Below are 19,093 nucleotides of genomic sequence, written 5' to 3'. Positions count from 1 at the left end.
ACCTGGAAAAAAGGCTATGTGTTCTTGTAACATGACGTTATCATAAAGTAGAATATATCTTTCACAAACCCAATTCCGTAAAAAATTACGACTATTGCGAACAATACTCTTCGATATTTCGTAGCTGCCATCATTTGTACATGTTTCACAAGTTCACTTGAAGTGAGGTGCGATTTGAAAGGAAACGACGTCAAAGCTTCAACAAGGAAAATCCACATGCAGAATTATCATAGGGTTCCATAGGATAAAAACAGAGCTCTTTATTCTATTTATGATGTAGCTGTTCGAGTTTTGTCACCAGCATAAGACCCGGCAAAGATGAGTTATAGGAAGTCGATTTCTGTCGCAAGACTGCAGGGACCGTTCAAAGTATATTTTCCGCCAAGTTTGATCTCTAACTTTCAATGCTTTCGAATGCAACGAAAGGCATTCACCTTTTCATTCAATTTTTGCTAACCGGCCCCCGGTTAGCTCAATTGGTTAGAGCGCCGGGATTGTATTGTGCGGGAGGTCGAGGGTTCGTGCCCCGGCCGGTCCAATACTCATGGTCTTAAAATAACTGAGGAGAATTTGCTACCTTTCTATAATATTAAGAAATGGATAGATATTCTGGTCTTCTCGGATAAGGACGAATAAACCGTAGACCCCAGTCTCCTGCAGGGTTAGGGGTAGGCCTAGGAGACGTTATTTTCACACGCGCGAGATCACTGTGTGGTGGATGTCCTTCTCTGGGGTGGGATGGGTGAGTGGTGTTGTAAGAATGGCCCCGAAAAAAAGCCCTATGTGGGAGTGGTTAAATAACGTATGTATGTATGTATGTATCTTATTCGTTGGTTTTCATTATTCAAAAAAATTCGAAATTTCACTTTATCTTGTAACATTTCAACACTTTCTCGAATCCTAGCATTCGGAGTTCCCAACAAGATTCGACATTTCTTTTCATTAAGCACTAAAACACATTTTTCGGGCTTTAGAGCCACACAAAATGTTGGGAGAACACGAGCTGAAGGCAGGTGATTAAAAAGTTTTGTGAGTGTTCTCCCAACATCCCGAGAGGTTTTGTGACGCCTTCTAATAAATTTTAGTTATAACGCGCGCTGTAATTAGTTGAAAGAGCGTGCTCTATCAGAGTACAAAACAAGGAGCTGAGCTAAGGTTTACCAAAAATCCAAGGAATCACATCATATCCTTGTTGGATTAATTTCAGGAAAAAAATGTTTGTTAACATTTGAGGTTCAGAATACATTCATGATTTCAAACATACAAGTTACTTGTATGGTTCAGTGGTTCGAATCCCGTACAGGCCTGAAATTTTTTCAGGTCTGATTTTCACTATTGCTTAAATAGTGCTTTACTGCGAAGGATCGTGCACATATACATACAAGTTACTGTGAAAAATAAATCAAAAGCCCATAAAGAAAGGCGACGCACGACACAATCGCTATTAAATGGTTTTCTCTCTCGCGGTGTGTTGTTCGAGAACCGCTTTTCAGGCCAAGATTCATCGAATTTGAAGCGAAACAAATTATGGCTTTTCATTTTAATAAGGAAAATTCATATTTTGAAGAAATGGCACTCTGTGCATCGGAAGAACCAAATAAAGGTTTGTAAGTATGTCAAGCACCGTAATTGACGTCATTATATCGCGAGCTGAGAAGAAATTCCTCGACTAACAGAAAACGAAATAGAATGTCCGAGTTTTGAAGGTTTTTGATGCTTGGTTGGATTGCTAAAACAAGGCCATCAGAATCCTCGTTAGAATGGTTCAAGTTATTTGATCGTTCCTTGCTTTTATGACATAATCAGATCAAATCCAACCTCTACAACCTGGTGAAACATGCGCTTGAAAACTGAATTGACCAATCAGACGATGCATACAATATATTCACTATGTCATAATCCAAGAAAGTTGGCGTTTTCTTCTTAAAGAGGGGCTTTGATTATCTACAAGAGGTTGTTAACGGGAAAATCTCTTGGTCTCTTTAATTCAAAAACGTTCTCAATGGATGGAGAGTATTGGAGTATTTTTGACGGTTCGCAGCTATTTAAACTGACTTTAATGGTTGACGGTCGATTTCCCAGGACTTAGACGTTCACGGTTGACGATTAATAGAAGGATATTTCTTCGACTGTTTTTAATCTTAACAAGACAATTTAAACTTGTGTTCTCTTGATTTTAGTTATAGATTACACTCAGACCTTCTAAGTCTTTCTCTGATTAAGTGAAGTAGAGCGAGTGTATTTAAAAAAAAAACAACAACCTGACTCATCAATGAATTACGAGATATTACGCACATAGTTTTTCCAAACAGTGAATAGCGAAGGAAGTTATGGACAGACTTTTCAAAAATTAAAAAAAAATGTTACAAGTCGTTTATAAAAGAGAAATCAGGTTTTAAAAACAAAATGGACCAACCCTTAAGTAAAATGCGGCTACATATTTCTTATTGTTCCCGTAGCTTCTAAGCCGTCTCGATCGATATTATTCAGCCCTCGAAAGTAAATGCATTCTATGCAAATACAACCAAAGGCTTATTTGAAATACGAGTACTTTGATCTCAAACAATTAAATCAGTTAAGGAATAGGTAAACATAAGTAGCACAATAAATAGGTACTTACAGTCTGTTGAGCATGAGGTTAAATGAAAGAAAGAAAATAACAAATAGTCAACTGTTGTTAATCATGTTAGCATACTTATCATTAACCTATATTCCCAGAAAAAATGGCAGGAAACCTGTGTTGGTTGAAATCTCGTCTATTCGGAGACTACGTAGAAAGTTATTTTGCGAGTAGTGAATAGCGAAGGGCGTTACGATCAGACTTTTTAATACTTTAGAAATATGAAAAGTCGTCCAAAAAAAGGGAATCGGGTTGCAGGGCCCTTTTTGCTTTTATCAATAACAAAATGGAACAAATCCTATGTCAAATGCAGCTACCTGTTTGTTATTGTTCTCGTAACTTCCAAGCTATCTCGATCGATATTATTCAGCCGCTCGAAAGTAAGTGCATTCTATGCAAATACAACCAAAGGCTTATTTGAAATACGAGTACTTTGATCTCAAACAATTAAATTAAGGAATGGGTAAACATACGTAGCACAATAAATAGGTACTTACAGGCTGTTGAGCATGAGGTGAAATGAAAGAAAGAAAACAACAAATAGTCAACTGTTGTTAATCATTTTAGCATACTTATCATTAACCTTTATTCCCAGAAAAAATGGCAGGAAACCTGTGTTGGTTGAAATCTCGTCTACTCGGAGACTACGCAGAAAGCTATTTTACGAGTAGTGAATAGCGAAGGGCGTTACGATCAGACTTTTTAATACTTTAGAAATATGAAAAGTCGTCCAAAAAAAGGGAATCGGGTTGCAGGGCCCTTTTTGCTTTTATAAATAACAAAATGGAACAAATCCTATGTCAAATGCAGCTACCTGTTTGTTATTGTTCTCCTAACTTCCAAGCTATCTCGATCGATATTATTCAGCCGCTCGAAAGTAAGTGCATTCTATGCAAATACAACCAAAGGCTTATTTGAAATACGAGTACTTTGATCTCAAACAATTAAATTGAGGAATAGATAAACATATGTAGCACAATAAATAGGTACTTACGGTCTGTTGAGTATGAGGTGAAATGAAAGAAAGAAAACAACAAATAGTCAACGGTTGTTAATCATTTTAGCATACTTATCATTAACCTTTATTCCCAGAAAAAATGGCAGGAAACCTGTGTTGGTTGAAATCTCGTCTATTCGGAGACTACGTAGAAAGTTATTTTGCGAGTAGTGAATAGCGAAGTGCGTTACGATCAGACTTTTTAATACTTTAGAAATATGAAAAGTCGTCCAAAAAAAGGGAATCGGGTTGCAGGGCCCTTTTTGCTTTTATCAATAACAAAATGGAACAAATCCTATGTCAAATGCAGCTACCTGTTTGTTATTGTTCTCGTAACTTCCAAGCTATCTCGATCGATATTATTCAGCCGCTCGAAAGTAAGTGCATTCTATGCAAATGCAACCAAAGGCTTATTTGAAATACGAGTACTTTGATCTGAAACAATTAAATCAGTTAAGGAATAGGTAAACATAGGTAGCACAATAAATAGGTACTTACCAGCTGTTGAGCATGAGGTGAAATGAAAGAAAGAAAACAACAAATAGTCAACTGTTGTTAATCATGTTAGCATACTTATCATTAACCTTTATTCCCAGAAAAAATGGCAGGAAACCTGTGTTGGTTGAAATCTCGTCTATTCGGCGACTACGTAGAAAGTTATTTTGCGAGTAGTGAATAGCGAAGTGCGTTACGATCAGACTTTTTAATACTTTAGAAATATGAAAAGTCGTCCAAAAAAGGGGAATCGGGTTGCAGGGTCCTTTTTGTTTTTATCAATAACAAAATGAAACAAATCCTATGTCAAATGCAGCTACCTGTTTGTTATTGTTCTCGTAACTTCCAAGCTATCTCGATCGATATTATTCAGCCGCTCGAAAGTAAGTGCGTTCTATGCAAATACAACCAAAGGCTTATTTGAAATACGAGTACTTTGATCTCAAACAATTAAATCAGTTAAGGAATAGGTAAACATTCGTAGCACAATAAATAGGTACTTACGGTCTGTTGAGTATGAGGTGAAATGAAAGAAAGAAAACAACAAATAGTCAACTGTTGTTAATCATGTTAGCATACTTATCATTAACCTTTATTCCCAGAAAAAATGGCAGGAAACCTGTGTTGGTTGAAATCTCGTCTATTCGGAGACTACGTAGAAAGTTATTTTGCGAGTAGTGAATAGCGAAGTGCGTCACGATCAGACTTTTTAATACTTTAGAAATATGAAAAGTCGTCCAAAAAAGGGGAATCGGGTTGCAGGGTCCTTTTTGTTTTTATCAATAACAAAATGAAACAAATCCTATGTCAAATGCAGCTACCTGTTTGTTATTGTTCTCGTAACTTCCAAGCTATCTCGATCGATATTATTCAGCCGCTCGAAAGTAAGTGCGTTCTATGCAAATACAACCAAAGGCTTATTTGAAATACGAGTACTTTGATCTCAAACAATTAAATCAGTTAAGGAATAGGTAAACATAAGTAGCACAATAAATAGGTACTTACAGTCTGTTGAGCATGAGGTGAAATGAAAGAAAGAAAACAACAAATAGTCAACTGTTGTTAATCATGTTAGCATACTTATCATTAACCTTTATTCCCAGAAAAAATGGCAGGAAACCTGTGTTGGTTGAAATCTCGTCTATTCGGAGACTACGTAGAAAGTTATTTTGCGAGTAGTGAATAGCGAAGTGCGTCACGATCAGACTTTTTAATACTTTAGAAATATGAAAAGTCGTCCAAAAAAGGGGAATCGGGTTGCAGGGCCCTTTTTCTTTTTATCAATAACAAAATGAAACAAATCCTATGTCAAATGGAGCTACCTGTTTGTTATTGTTCTCGTAACTTCCAAGCTATCTCGATCGATATTATTCAGCCGCTCGAAAGTAAGTGCATTCTATGCAAATACAACCAAAGGCTTATTTGAAATACGAGTACTTTGATCTCAAACAATTAAATCAGTTAAGGAATAGGTAAACATACGTAGCACAATAAATAGGTACTTACACCCTGTTGAGCATGAGGTGAAATGAAAGAAAGAAAACAACAAATAGTCAACTGTTGTTAATCATGTTAGCATACTTATCATTAACCTTTATTCCCAGAAAAAATGGCAGGAAACCTGTGTTGGTTGAAATCTCGTCTATTCGGAGACTACGTAGAAAGTTATTTTGCGAGTAGTGAATAGCGAAGTGCGTTACGATCAGACTTTTTAATACTTTAGAAATATCAAAAGTCGTCCAAAAAAAGGGAATCGGGTTGCAGGGCCCTTTTTGCTTTTATCAATAACAAAATGGAACAAATCCTATGTCAAATGCAGCTACCTGTTTGTTATTGTTCTCGTAACTTCCAAGCTATCTCGATCGATATTATTCAGCCGCTCGAAAGTAAGTGCATTCTATGCAAATACAACCAAAGGCTTATTTGAAATACGAGTACTTTGATCTCAAACAATTAAATCAGTTAAGGAATAGGTAAACATAGGTGGCACAATAAATAGGTACTTACACCCTGTTGAGCATGAGGTGAAATGAAAGAAAGAAAACAACAACTGTTGTTAATCATGTTAGCATACTTATCATTAACCTTTATTCCCAGAAAAAATGGCAGGAAACCTGTGTTGGTTGAAATCTCGTCTATTCGGAGACTACGTAGAAAGTTATTTTGCGAGTAGTGAATAGCGAAGTGCGTTACGATCAGACTTTTTAATACTTTAGAAATATGAAAAGTCGTCCAAAAAAAGGGAATCGGGTTGCAGGGCCCTTTTTGCTTTTATCAATAACAAAATGGAACAAATCCTATGTCAAATGCAGCTACTTGTTTGTTATTGTTCTCGTAACTTCCAAGCTATCTCGATCGATATTATTCAGCCGCTTGAAAGTAAGTGCATTCTATGCAAATGCAACCAAAGGCTTATTTGAAATACGAGTACTTTGATCTCAAACAATTAAATCAGTTAAGGAATAGGTAAACATAGGTAGCACAATAAATAGGTACTTACACCCTGTTGAGCATGAGGTGAAATGAAAGAAAGAAAACAACAAATAGTCAACTGTTGTTAATCATGTTAGCATACTTATCATTAACCTTTATTCCCAGAAAAAATGGCAGGAAACCTGTGTTGGTTGAAATCTCGTCTATTCGGCGACTACGTAGAAAGTTATTTTGCGAGTAGTGAATAGCGAAGTGCGTTACGATCAGACTTTTTAATACTTTAGAAATATGAAAAGTCGTCCAAAAAAGGGGAATCGGGTTGCAGGGCCCTTTTTGCTTTTATAAATAACAAAATGGAACAAATCCTATGTCAAATGCAGCTACCTGTTTGTTATTGTTCTCGTAACTTCCAAGCTATCTCGATCGATATTATTCAGCCGCTCGAAAGTAAGTGCATTCTATGCAAATACAACCAAAGGCTTCCCAAAGAATGGAATGTATTTTGAAACCTGAAGACTGCTTCGTCGAGAAATTCTATTTCTGATCATTAAGTTAATTTATCCGCTAATAAGGTACGTTACAGTGATGTCATAATACTAATGTAAGTCATTTGTCAGCTGTGGACCTGGTCGACTCACTTGGTATATATCAAATCGTTTCGTATACTTTATTATCTGAGCATTTTATAACAATGTGACTTCCTTTTAGGATTCGAACGCACTTCTTTGATTGTCTGACACTATAGTCGTCAATAAAGATGTTTGATAACAGTGAACCAAAAGCCCATAACTGACGAAACATTCGAATCCCAATCGGTAACTCCGAGGACCGTGACGGATATCACTGAGATGGCAGAAGAAGCCAAAAACATTCGACGAACAGCCAAAGCAATGTTTACCAGGATGCGCAATGAACTCCTGAAGCCTATGGATGCCGACCAAGGACGAAAAATGGTCCAAGGTAATTACGTGAAGCTTTCAGAAGCATGGGATATCGTTGAAAGTAAGCACGATCTATACACGATGTATTTAACGGATGAAGAACTGGAAGTCACGGAGAGGTGGATTACCGAGTTGCGGGACCTGTTTGTAGAAGCGACAGCGCGTAAAATCCAGTATATACAGAAATCAGTTAGATCAGAAATTGTCATGCGAGAGAACACATTACGTCATGAAACAGAAATGAAGGAGCGCGCGGAAAGAAAGAGGAAAGCAGAAAAGGCACTTACAATGCGCGCGAAAGCGCAAACAGTTTTTGGCACTATCTGTAATAATAGAAAGCATATTCGTGATAATAACATTGCCGCACATACTCTGGAAAGGTCTTTAAGACAGATAGAAGATGCGTATGCCGAGTGTAAAATTGCAAACGTTGACGTTTTAGATTTAGCAGACCATGACACTTCAGAAAAAGCTATAAAATTTGCACCACAGATACAATGCCGGCTCGATGATAAGACTGAAAAGCTCAGGTCGTTGATCGGTCCAAAAGATGATAAAATAGCAAAGAGAGAGACTTTCCCGTCCTCGAACCTTCAGTTAGAAAAAATAGAATTGCTGCGATTTGAAGGAGAAGTTCGCGCTTATGCACAATTCAAACGAGACTTTAAAAAACCGACCATGCCGCATCTCTAAAGCGACGATGTGTCCTATGTACTACGTTCATGCTCAAGGCCGGTTTTCACTAGCGCTAAAAGAACAAGCCCAAGAATAAGCACAAGCACAAGCATAAGCAAGTGAGAACACAGAACATAAGCATAAGAGCATACGCAGGCGCAGTATCAAAAGATTCTTCGTTACCAGTCTTCCTCGACTACAATCAAGATGGTGGATGAAGATGAAATCTTTCTCTTTGCGTTGCTTGTAATTTACTTTTTTCGCTTACGAAGACGACGTAATGCCAGAAGATCCATCAGACCTAGAAGGTTTTGGGTAAGGGAGATGTATCGTCGCAAGAAAGCTCAAGGGGAGTTCAATTACCTTGTTTTGGAACTTCGTGGTAGTGACAGAGGGCTATACTTTCGGTAAGCGAATTTTAAAAGTCTACTGAAAAACTAGTGTAAAAGGCTTACACTCCGAACATTATTGCCGCTGGCGTTTTGTTATTTTGCAGGCAAGTTTTTGTATGTTATTTTATTTTAAAAAAATCCCTGAAAATAGCATGAAAATATAAACTTGATAAATATATTTTTTGCCTCAGTACTGTTACTTTGTATATGCTACAGTAAATTCTCCATTCCAATTTTAGTTCAACATGATGTTACAAGGGCACGCTCGAAATATTATTGTTCAAATATAAAGTTCAGTCATTGGTTCATTGAATGATTATTGGTCTCATTTTAGTTACATGAGAATGTCACGACTGTTTTGATTGCCTCGTTTCCAAGGTTGGCCCACTTATAAGAAGCAAGTTATAAAATTCAGACAGCCTATCTCACCATCAGAACGTCTTGCACTGACCATACGTTATTTGGCTTCTGGTGACAGTCAACAATCCATGTCCTTTTCTTATTGAATATGGAATATCCATAACCAGCAATTTCAACCCCTTCTAGATTCTAGAGTGATATCTCTGAGAGAGGTAAATGCAATTTGTCTTTATAACACTTGTATAAATTGCTGTCTTATCATAAATATGATAACACAATACTTTACATACGAATTGTCCTGTTGATGTTTTTGTACATAATACACAGATTATGAGTAAGGCTGTCACTAAGGAAACAAGAGATCAATGATGTGTTTTGAGTTTGAGAAAGGAGGGATTGGCTGATTGACATGGTCAGGAACCGGTTAAATGCTTTCAACATTCAACAACACAATCCTTTTGTTTATTACAACACCCATGTGAAAAGGGAATAGTTTCAAAACTGTTTCTTTGAAAAGAACACAACTCTCAATTTATAATTATTTTATAATCTATAACTATAACTTGTACAATAATTATTTCAATACTTTTGTAATAATGAAATAATGTTGACATTGCATCACAGCAGACTCAGACAATTATGCCTTGTTTCAAATACCAATACATAACTAAGTAGGGTGGATGCTCTTGGCATTTATAACCCCTCGTGTCGACGTTGCTGGAGGAAGTAACCTGGGGGATATGTTGAAACAGCCTCTACATTACCCAGCTCAGACATGAAACTACTGCTAGCAGTTTCAGGGTACCTAGAAGCTACATAGCTAACAGTATTAACATCTTGAGAATTAATCTTTAATAAGCGTGAAAAAATCAAATTGTTTATTTCCATTTTGGTCGTCAGTCTTTCTTGTGTTGGCATCTTTCTCAATTGGGCAGCTACCAGTTCTCCAAAAAGGCGTTCTTTATCTTTTTGTTCTCTCTGACTGTCTCTACTTACAAGGTGATTTCCAATAGATTTGAGAAAATCCATTGCAGCTCCTTCAATAGCTTCATTATTTACTCTAGGGCGTTTGGCATGCAGGTATTTTGGCTGACCAGTTACTTTAGACTTTAATGACTTAGACGTTAATGATTTTGGCTCAAAGCCAAAATCATTAACGTCTAAGTGATGAAGTAAGGTATATGCACTACCAGAGCTGCTGTCTACTGGAGTGCATATACCTTCATCTTCAATATCAGCATCATCTAGTTGTGAGGTTTCATCTATCACTATAAGATTACTGGAAGATCGACGGGGTTGAACATATGGATCCAGCCAGGCCAAACACATGCACATGTCGCTTGTTTCACTTTTGGCATCTATGACAGATTGTGTATCCGCTCCACTGACGTTAACACTCTGTACTTTCTTCTTGTTTCTTGAATATCTGTCCCTCAGGTTTTTGAAAGCAGAGTCTGCATCTTTACCTAAAAATTATAAGCATCGATTCTTAGTCTATATTGGCCCGTTTCAGTTTGAAAAACCTCAAACCTACTTTGCACACAACGATACTTGATAGAGATCAACCATGTGCTTCATTTTATCAAATAATATCCAGTCACAAGAGAAACAGCTTGCCATTTCGGGTGAATTCTTCAATTGTACGAACTGGTTTGTGTTACGTTAATATCAAAATAAAGTGGACGCGAGTACTATCAATACCATGGAAAAGCTTCATGAGGTAAACCTTGTTAATCTTAAACTTAGCCAAGAAATGATGAGAGAAAGCAATAATTACCTGAGGGAAACCAGTCTTCCATGCGACGTCTTGCCATGCAAGCTCCTTTTTGTTGCGGTGTTTAAAATCTTTACTTGCTTTATCATACAAAACCGGGTATTGTCTCACCGCCTCGGAGAGAAGTTCATCTACTGACAGCTCTGCATTTGCCGAATTGCAAATCGATTGGAGTCCGCCATTTTGTTTGTGGATAGTTTCTCGAGGAGGTATGGGTCAAATTGAGCGATGATTCGTTGACCACCTTACGCTTATGCTTATATATGCTTATTTCACTCGCGTTCGCACTACGACATAAGTACCACATAAGCATAACATGTGCTTATGCTTATGCTTTAGGTCGTGGGTGTTCTCACTTGCTTATGCGACTGCTTGTGCTTATGCTTGTGCTTGTGCTTATCCGTTAGAGAAAAAAATCGTAAAGGAAAGAAAGGAGATTTATCGAACATAAAGATTGGAGCCCAGGATGAGAAGATGAATACGATGAAATATATACTACCCTTAGTTCATACACAAGGTCAAACAATACACATTGAAGCCTATGGTATTCATCAGATTACTTCAGACATCGAAAGCATAAGCACCGAGAATCTGGAAAAGTTGTTCAAAGGCGTGTCAAAGGACGATATCGCTCGACCAGCGGGACCCGTCGACGTTTCGATTGGGTATAAGTATACTGCGTATCACCCTCAAAGAAAACAGAATGCTAGACACCTGTTACTCCAGAATCTATTTGGCCTTTGTATCGGAGGAACACGCCCGTCGATAAAAGGCGAAATAAAAAAACATGACCTCAGTTACGCTCTAGTGCATCATGTAATAAAAGTAGAAGACTTGTACAAAATATAGAATCTTGGTGTTGAAAGTGTTTCGCGTTGTGGAAGCTGCAAATGTGGGACATTGTGCTATCGGAAGTAAAAACTACAGCATCAAAGAAGAAAAGGAGATCGAGTTGATTGAGGAAACATGAAGTTTGACGCTCAAGACATGGATTGATCGCGGAGTACCCATGGATTAAAGATCCGTGCGATCTTCCTGATAATAGACGAGTTAGTAGCTCTAGCCATGCTGTATTCTACTGAGCGTAGACTGGAAAAGAATACACAACATGCAACTGTATACGATTACCAAGTTGGAGATATAGTACTATAAGGGGGTCGCCCGTAAACTCAGCAAAGAGGAACTTAATACTTACAAAGATCCTATTCATTACATTTCCTATCACGAGGTGCTCAAAACAGACTCTAAATCTCCTCCCGTTACAATCGTGTTTAACAGTAGCGCAAACTACATAGATTACGTACTTAATGAGTACTGGGCAAAGGGGCCAGACTTGCTCAACAGTCTGCTTGGAATACTTGTGCGATTTCGCGGGAATGAAGTAGCTTTCATAGGTGATATAAAGAAGATGTACCATACCGTTAAAACAACAGTGCTAGATCGACACACGCACCATTTTTTATGGAGGAACATGGTCAACGACAGAGCACCCGACACCTATGTGATACAAAGAGTTTCATTCGGAGAGAAGCCCTCTGCAACCATCGCTACGATGGCCTTACGCAAGACAGCAGAGATGGGAAGTGAGCGATATCTGGATGCCGCAAAAATCGTGAAAGATATATGGATGGCTCTAAATAAAGTACCACAGACCTTCCCACTGCTCAAAAAGTAATGCAGGACATCGAGACCTTAATCATTAAGGGCGGATTTGAACTGAAGGAATGGATATTTTCCCATGACTCAAGTAATAGTAAAAAGTATCTACCAAATGAGTCAAACGTAGCGACCGAAAAATTGCTAGGAGTCAATTGGGACCCAATCAAAGACCATTTGTGCTTTCCAGCAAAGCTTAACTTCTTTTCGAATCGGAAACGCGGAGTACAGAAAGACAATCCCAATAACGATTCGAAACTCACACCATCACTTAGGAAGCTAATGATATTGTCACAAGTCAACAGTATGTACGATACTCTAGTACTGGCAGGGCCCTTCACAGTGCGGGTCAAAATCTTGATCGACATTTGTGGGCAAATAGCGAAAAGCTCGACTGGGACGATTCGATAGCAGAAAATAATAAACAAAAATGGTCAGCACTCTTTAATAAATAACCTGAAATGAATCGAGTCAAATTTTCCGGAGAGATGTTTAAAGCCTTCCGACGCAGTTTGCAATCCTGTTCTTATTATATTCTGTGATGCTTTAGAAGACGTTTACGGCTCCTGTGCGTATGTACGATGGCAACGACAGGGCGGAGGGTTTGCGTGCAATTGGATTGTTTCTAAAAATCGTCTTGCCCCAACGAAAAAAATGTCTATCGACAAAATAGAGCTGTGTGGAGCAGTGTTAAGTGAGCGGCTTCAATCCTTGATCGATAAAGAATGCAGATACACTTTTGAGAAATGCTATTACGTAGTTGACTCTCAGATAGTGCACGCAATGATACAGAAAAGCTCCTACGGTTTCAATACTTTCGCCGCTACACGAATCGGTGAAATTCAGGAAGGAACCAACATCGACGATTGGTATTGGTGCGAGAGTAAATTTAACATTGCAGATTGGTTGACTAGAGGAAAGAAGCCAAGTGAAATTAGTCTTCACAGCGATTGGCAAGAAAGACCTCTTTTTCCCAAACAACCTGAGAGCGAGTAGCCTATTTCTCGTAATTATTCTGAAGTAAGAATACCTCCAACAATTATGAGAGTAGTCCACCTAGGGAATGTAACTGTTAAAGACGACTTGGCGTCTAGAATCAAGATCGAACGATTCTCAGATTATAACCGTCTATCGAGAGTGACAGCAATGATTTTAAAGCTTTATCGTAGAGAACGCAACACAGGAAATAACAAGTAAAGATGTAGAGACAGCGGAGGTATTCTGGATCAAAGAGGCACAGCGAAATATGGAGAACGATATAAAACATGGTATGTACAGACGTTTGTGTCCTCGATTACGAGATGATGGCATATATGTGATAAGTGGCCGTGCTGACAAATAGCTAGAAATGGGCTACAACAAGAAAGATATCATACTCCTACCATGTCAGCATTGATTTTATCGTCTTTACTAGGAGTACATTCATGCTAAGGGGCATCACGGAGTTCTTACAACTGCAAGCAAGATCCGCGCAAGGTTCTGGATAACCAAATTATTTAAAATCATCCAATCTGTAAAGATCAACTGTGTGACGTGTAAGAAACTTGACAAGAAACTATCAGGACAAGTAATGGGAAACCTTCTTAAAGAAAGACTCAAACCGGCATCCCCATGGTATTCTACATCAATTGACTTATTTGGACCCCTTACGATCCGTGACGCAGTTAAGAAGCGTACTACGTCAAAAGCGTATGGGGTGATATTTAATTACATTGGAACCAGAGCTGTATATTTGGACCTTGCACCTGACTACAGCACAGAAAGGTTTCTTATGGTATTACGCAGATTTGTCTCACACAGAGGATATCAATCAAAGATTTATTCCGACAATGGCGCGAAACTTGTCGCAGCAAGTCAGGAACTTGAGAATGTTACAAAATCTTGAGATTCGGAGAAGCTTAAAAGTTTTGGAGTTATTGAAGGTTTTGAATGGAACTTCTCACCAGCTTATGCACCATGGCAAAATAGAACATTACAATCTCTGATCAGATCAGTCAAAAGATCACTCACAGCTGGCATTGGAGAAAGCATCCTAACGTTTTCAGAACTTCAAATGGTACTCTTTGAGGTTGCTAATCTAATTAATGAAAGACCTATAGGTCATCATCCAAGGTCCTCAAAAGATGGTTCCTATTTGTTCCCAAACGACCTACTTTTAGGCCGTTCCGCAACACGAGTACCAAGTGGGCCTTTTAAAGAGTCAGCAACTCCAAAACTCCGTTTTCAATTCATTCAAAACATAGTTAATAGCTTCTGGAAAAGATGGACCACAAACTACTTCCCAGATCTGATCCTGGGTCAAAAGTGGCATACAGCACATCGCAACCTTAAAACTGGAGATCTCTTTTCAATGCAAGATTCAAACTTGATTAGAGGTCAATGGTGACTTGGGCTAGTTTCAAATACCTTCCCGGGTTCTGACGGCAAGGTGCGCAAAGTTGAAGTGCAGTACAAAAATCCTAAGCAAGGTGAACCTGTAACCAATTATAAAGGAAGAGGATACTTCACGATCGAACGCCCTGTACACCGTTTAGTGTTACTTATACCAAAGGATGACATTTTGGACTTCTGAAATGATATAAACTCTGTACTGTTACTAATTTTATAACTTGGACTTAATAATTTACAAATGTCTTTTTGTGGAGGGGAGTGTTTCGTCGAGAAATTCTATTATTGATCATTAAGTTAATTTATCCGTTAATGAGATACGTTATAATGATGTCATAACACTAATGTAAGTCATTTGTCAGCTCTGGACCTAGCCGACTTACTGGGTAAATATCAAATCGTGTCATATACTTTATTATCTGAGCATTTCATAACAATGTGACCTCCTTTTAGGATTCGAACGCACTTCTTTGATTGTCTGGCACTAAAGTCGTCAATAAAGATGTTTGATAACAGTGAACCAATAGCCCACAACTGACGATAAAATTCTCAAAATTCGTCTTAGAGATTTAGAGCTGTTTGTGGCAACCGGCGTGGAAGTATCTGAAAGACCTTAAAACTGTTTGAAAGTTGAAACTGAAGTGACTTTTTTGATGGTTGACGACTAAAGTTTCAGCTATTCGATGGCTGACAGTTAAACCCATTGAGGCCCTTTAAAGTGGACGCGCTATCTGAATTAGACACGAAACATATCTGAAGGCAGGTAAAGTAATTTTAAAGTTAATTATCATATGACCTGTACGGCCCTGCGCGCAGTCCTATAAGCCAAGGTGAAAGCTGACGTGTGAAGGGCCGACGGGTTGACGTGGACCGGTCCAGAAAAAATAATTTCAGCCCTGCACTCATTGGGATCTTTTAAATTTTCTGATAACGCATTTGAAATTGTGCACTTCAAATAAAAGTATAGTAAATGAGAAAACGAGTAAAAATTCTCGATGAATTATGACCTGCAGTAATAACGAGAAATATTTTTACTGTAGAATGTTTTACCAAGTGTGCAGTGCGCGCCTTTCTTCCGTATACAAGTACATCCTACCTATTACGACAAAGATTTCGAAATCTTCAACACCTAGTGGTCATATGATAAAAGGCTTATTGACTGAGTTTGTTAGGACCACACGGGACAATATTTGACCCTCTGCTCGAGGTCATGCTCTCTGCACGAGCATGACCTCGAGCAAATTATTTTTCCCGTCCGACCCTCCCACCCAGTCAAAAGGTACATTTTACATACTATGTCCCTTGTTATTAAAATCCATCTCGAAGTTATGCTGTTTACCACTATATCAATAAAACTCACGGCCGAAAACGTTTTGTGCTCGCAGCATCCGAAAGAAACAATCCGTATTTTAGCTACAACACTTCCCCCTCTACAAAAGTTCGCTTACACTTTCTAACTTGTTACAATGAACTAATAATAATAAATTATTATCATTTGTCTCACGATATGGTCACTTGTGATGTGGATCGCGACGTTTCGACTGCATCCGGCTATTCTTCATCTGGAGGTAAGGTCCACTGGCTTCGAGTCTTTTTATAAAGCAGGATGCTCCGGTGTGATTGGTTGGCATTCCCCAGCTGTGATTGGTGCGATTCCCAGACGTCGAGATCATGGTGTCTTTCGACGTAGAGTCCCTTTTACCAACGTCCCTGCCAACGCCGCTGTAGAAGCCGCATTGCAAAAACTGTAAAACGACCCCAGTCTCCCAGAACACACGGCGCTAACACCTGCTCAAATCGCAGACCTTCTGGATTTCGTTTTAAGCTCCACATACTCTTCGACACCGCAGTTTTAAGAGATCCTGACGGCTGCCTCACCAGCATCGTATACAGGAAGCCCACACACTAATAATACTTAGCGTATGATTCACACCACCCACAATCAGTAAAACATGGTATTGTTAAGTGTCTCCACGAGCGTATGAACGCCTCCTAACAAAACCCTCTGTCATCTCTAAGGAAAAGAAACATTTTTCATCCACTCTTACGTCTAATCATTACCCTATTTCTTTCTTGTAGAAAGTCACCAAGATCAGAAAATCTACCGCCGCTTCCGAGTCCGCGATCGATTTCAAATCCACCGTAGTGTTACTTTATGTTAAAGGTCTTTCGGAACAGCTTCGCCGCTGCCTACAACAACAAAGCGTACGCGCTGTCTTCAAGTCGGAAATCATAATATGATCACATAGCTGGTAAGAGCAAAAGACGCTGTTGATCCGGTCAAACAAGACGATGTAGATTACAGGATTCCCTGTGAATGCGGCAAAGTTTACATCGGTGAGACTGGAAGACCAATGCAAGACAGAATAATGGAACACGAACGAGACATCCGACTAGCTTGTACCCAAACCTCCGCAATTTCATAGCACGCCTACTGCCGTCACCGGACACCAACCGCTTTCAAATGAGGTTAGGTTTATTGATCGAGATCCTCACTGGTAAACTCGCAGGGTGAAAGAGGCTATTCACATAAAATTTAATCCTTAGAACATCGATAAAGACAGTGGAATAGAAATTCTTCAAGGGTGGATGGCCACGATCAAGAAACACAACAACAGGAGAAGCGTACGACAGCTGACTGCCGAGAGAGCGTCTCATCTGACCGCCGACCTGTTATCCCAATGGATAGTGCTCTGGACTGTTGTGCGGGAGGTCGAGGGTTCGAGCTCCGGCCGGACCAACACTCAAGGTCTTAAAATAATTGAGAAGAATTTGCTACCTTTCTATAACATCAAGAAATGGTTAGATATTATAGTCTTCTCGGATAGGGACGAATAAATGGAGGTCCCGTCTCCTGCAGAGTTGGGGGTAGGAGACGTTAATTTCCCACACACGAGTTTACTGTGTGATGGATGTCATCCCCTGGGGTGGGATGGTGGGATGTAAACCAGCTTCAAGCTGAACTTGGGTGGCCTGTCTAAATACCGTAAATACATACCAACATCAAGGATTAAATCGCGCGGATCCCAGCTGTGGAATACCAACCAATCACAGCGGAGCATCCTGCTTTATAAGAAGACCCGGATCCAGTCGACCTTATCGCCTGATGAAGACTATTAGGATGAAGTCAAAGGGCGCGATCTACATCATAAGTGACCATATCGTGAGACAAACCATAATACTTTATTGTTATTGTACTTTACCACGATGAATAAGCACAACCTTATTTACGAAATAATTACAAGTTATAAACTTTTGATTAAATAAAAACAAATAAAAATAAAATGATTATAACATTGTCTTAATTAACTTAATATGTAAATGATGAAACCGATAATGCATTAGAGGGTTCAAAGAAAAATAATGGCTACTTACAGCCTTATTGTCACAGGGTCAGTTAAGTTGATAACAGAAAAAAGAGAAAAAAAAGGAAACAATAAAAACATAAATCAATAGGTTTTAATTGACTTAAAACTTGTCAAAATTGTTATCATTCAACATTTCATCATCGAGTGGGTTAACCCGTTAAACTAATACTTACATGCTGTAATAAGCAGTTACCAGGAGAAGAAAGTAATAAAAAGAAAAGAGTTAGTTCAATTAAAGAAAGAATATTGCACTAATGATAAATCTTATTTAATGAAGCGGGATTTATCATATGGGCTAAGGATTTGAAAAATTCCTCTTATTGTCGGATTAATGGACTAGATGCCTTGAGAATTAATAAATAAACAACAATCCAAGGTAACATAGGATATTTGTAGGCAACACATTGATACATGTCTTTCCACTTGTTTCTTGCGTGAGAAAGTTGTTTGTTGGAAATTAGAAAATATTTCGACCTTGTAAAGCGAACTTTTTAACAGAAGCATTTTTGCTGAATACAGTCGAACCCTGTATTAAGAGGCACCATAGTAGAGGTCACCCTGTATTAGTTGATCAGTTATCAAAGTCCCGAAATTTTTACCCCTCAATCAGTGTAAAATTATCAGTTCCATTAGCGGTTGTGATGAGCCTTTACTGAGTCCCAACGGCCCGTTTGCATGGTCTTTCACCTGAATCGAACAGCCACTTAAAGCGGACCACTCAAATAAAACTAAGAATGATCTCTCTGTAAAATTGAATCCATATTTAATTCCCGAAATCAATGCACGTACTATTACTGGGCGAATTCTTTTACATGGACTGGTCAATTATGGTACAAATGACTTTTTTATCGTTTCCTTATAGTAGTGAAATGTTCAGCAGGCAACCGTGGAAGATACTCCTACTCTTGTACGTTGGATCAGCGATGATCTGATCGGCCCAAAGTAACGAATATGAAATATAAATATAGAGGCAAGACCGATACAACGTAGATAA

General features: G+C 38.6%; 1 protein-coding gene and 1 pseudogene across 2 annotated transcripts; both read left to right on the top strand.

Moving 5' to 3' along the window:
• The first annotated feature begins 7,008 nt into the window (after positions 1-7,008).
• Positions 7,009-9,536, top strand: LOC148731023 (uncharacterized). Of its 2 annotated transcripts, none has more exons than XM_088759754.1 (2): positions 7,009-7,117; positions 7,254-9,536. In XM_088759754.1, the coding sequence occupies exon 2, from the start codon at positions 7,394-7,396 to the stop codon at positions 8,177-8,179; it is 786 nt and encodes a 261-aa protein (XP_088615880.1). In that variant the 5' UTR covers positions 7,009-7,117; positions 7,254-7,393; the 3' UTR covers positions 8,180-9,536. The 2 variants fall into 2 exon arrangements, with proteins under 2 accessions (XP_088615880.1, XP_088615879.1); XM_088759753.1 differs by lacking the exon at positions 7,009-7,117 and adding an exon at positions 7,133-7,186.
• A 2,622-nt stretch (positions 9,537-12,158) lies between these two features.
• On the top strand, positions 12,159-17,594 carry LOC148731022 (uncharacterized; annotated as a pseudogene).
• Positions 17,595-19,093: the final 1,499 nt, after the last annotated feature.

The sequence above is a fragment of the Stylophora pistillata genome, chromosome 5, assembly GCF_964205215.1.
Source record: "Stylophora pistillata chromosome 5, jaStyPist1.2, whole genome shotgun sequence".
Classification (NCBI taxonomy): domain Eukaryota; kingdom Metazoa; phylum Cnidaria; class Anthozoa; order Scleractinia; family Pocilloporidae; genus Stylophora; species Stylophora pistillata.
This window is presented reverse-complemented; position numbering and strand designations above follow the sequence as displayed.

Coding starts and splice junctions, on each gene's coding strand:
- LOC148731023 (XM_088759754.1), top strand. CDS start 7,394: ATGGCAGAAGAAGCCAAAAACATTCGACGAACAGCCAAAGCAATGTTT.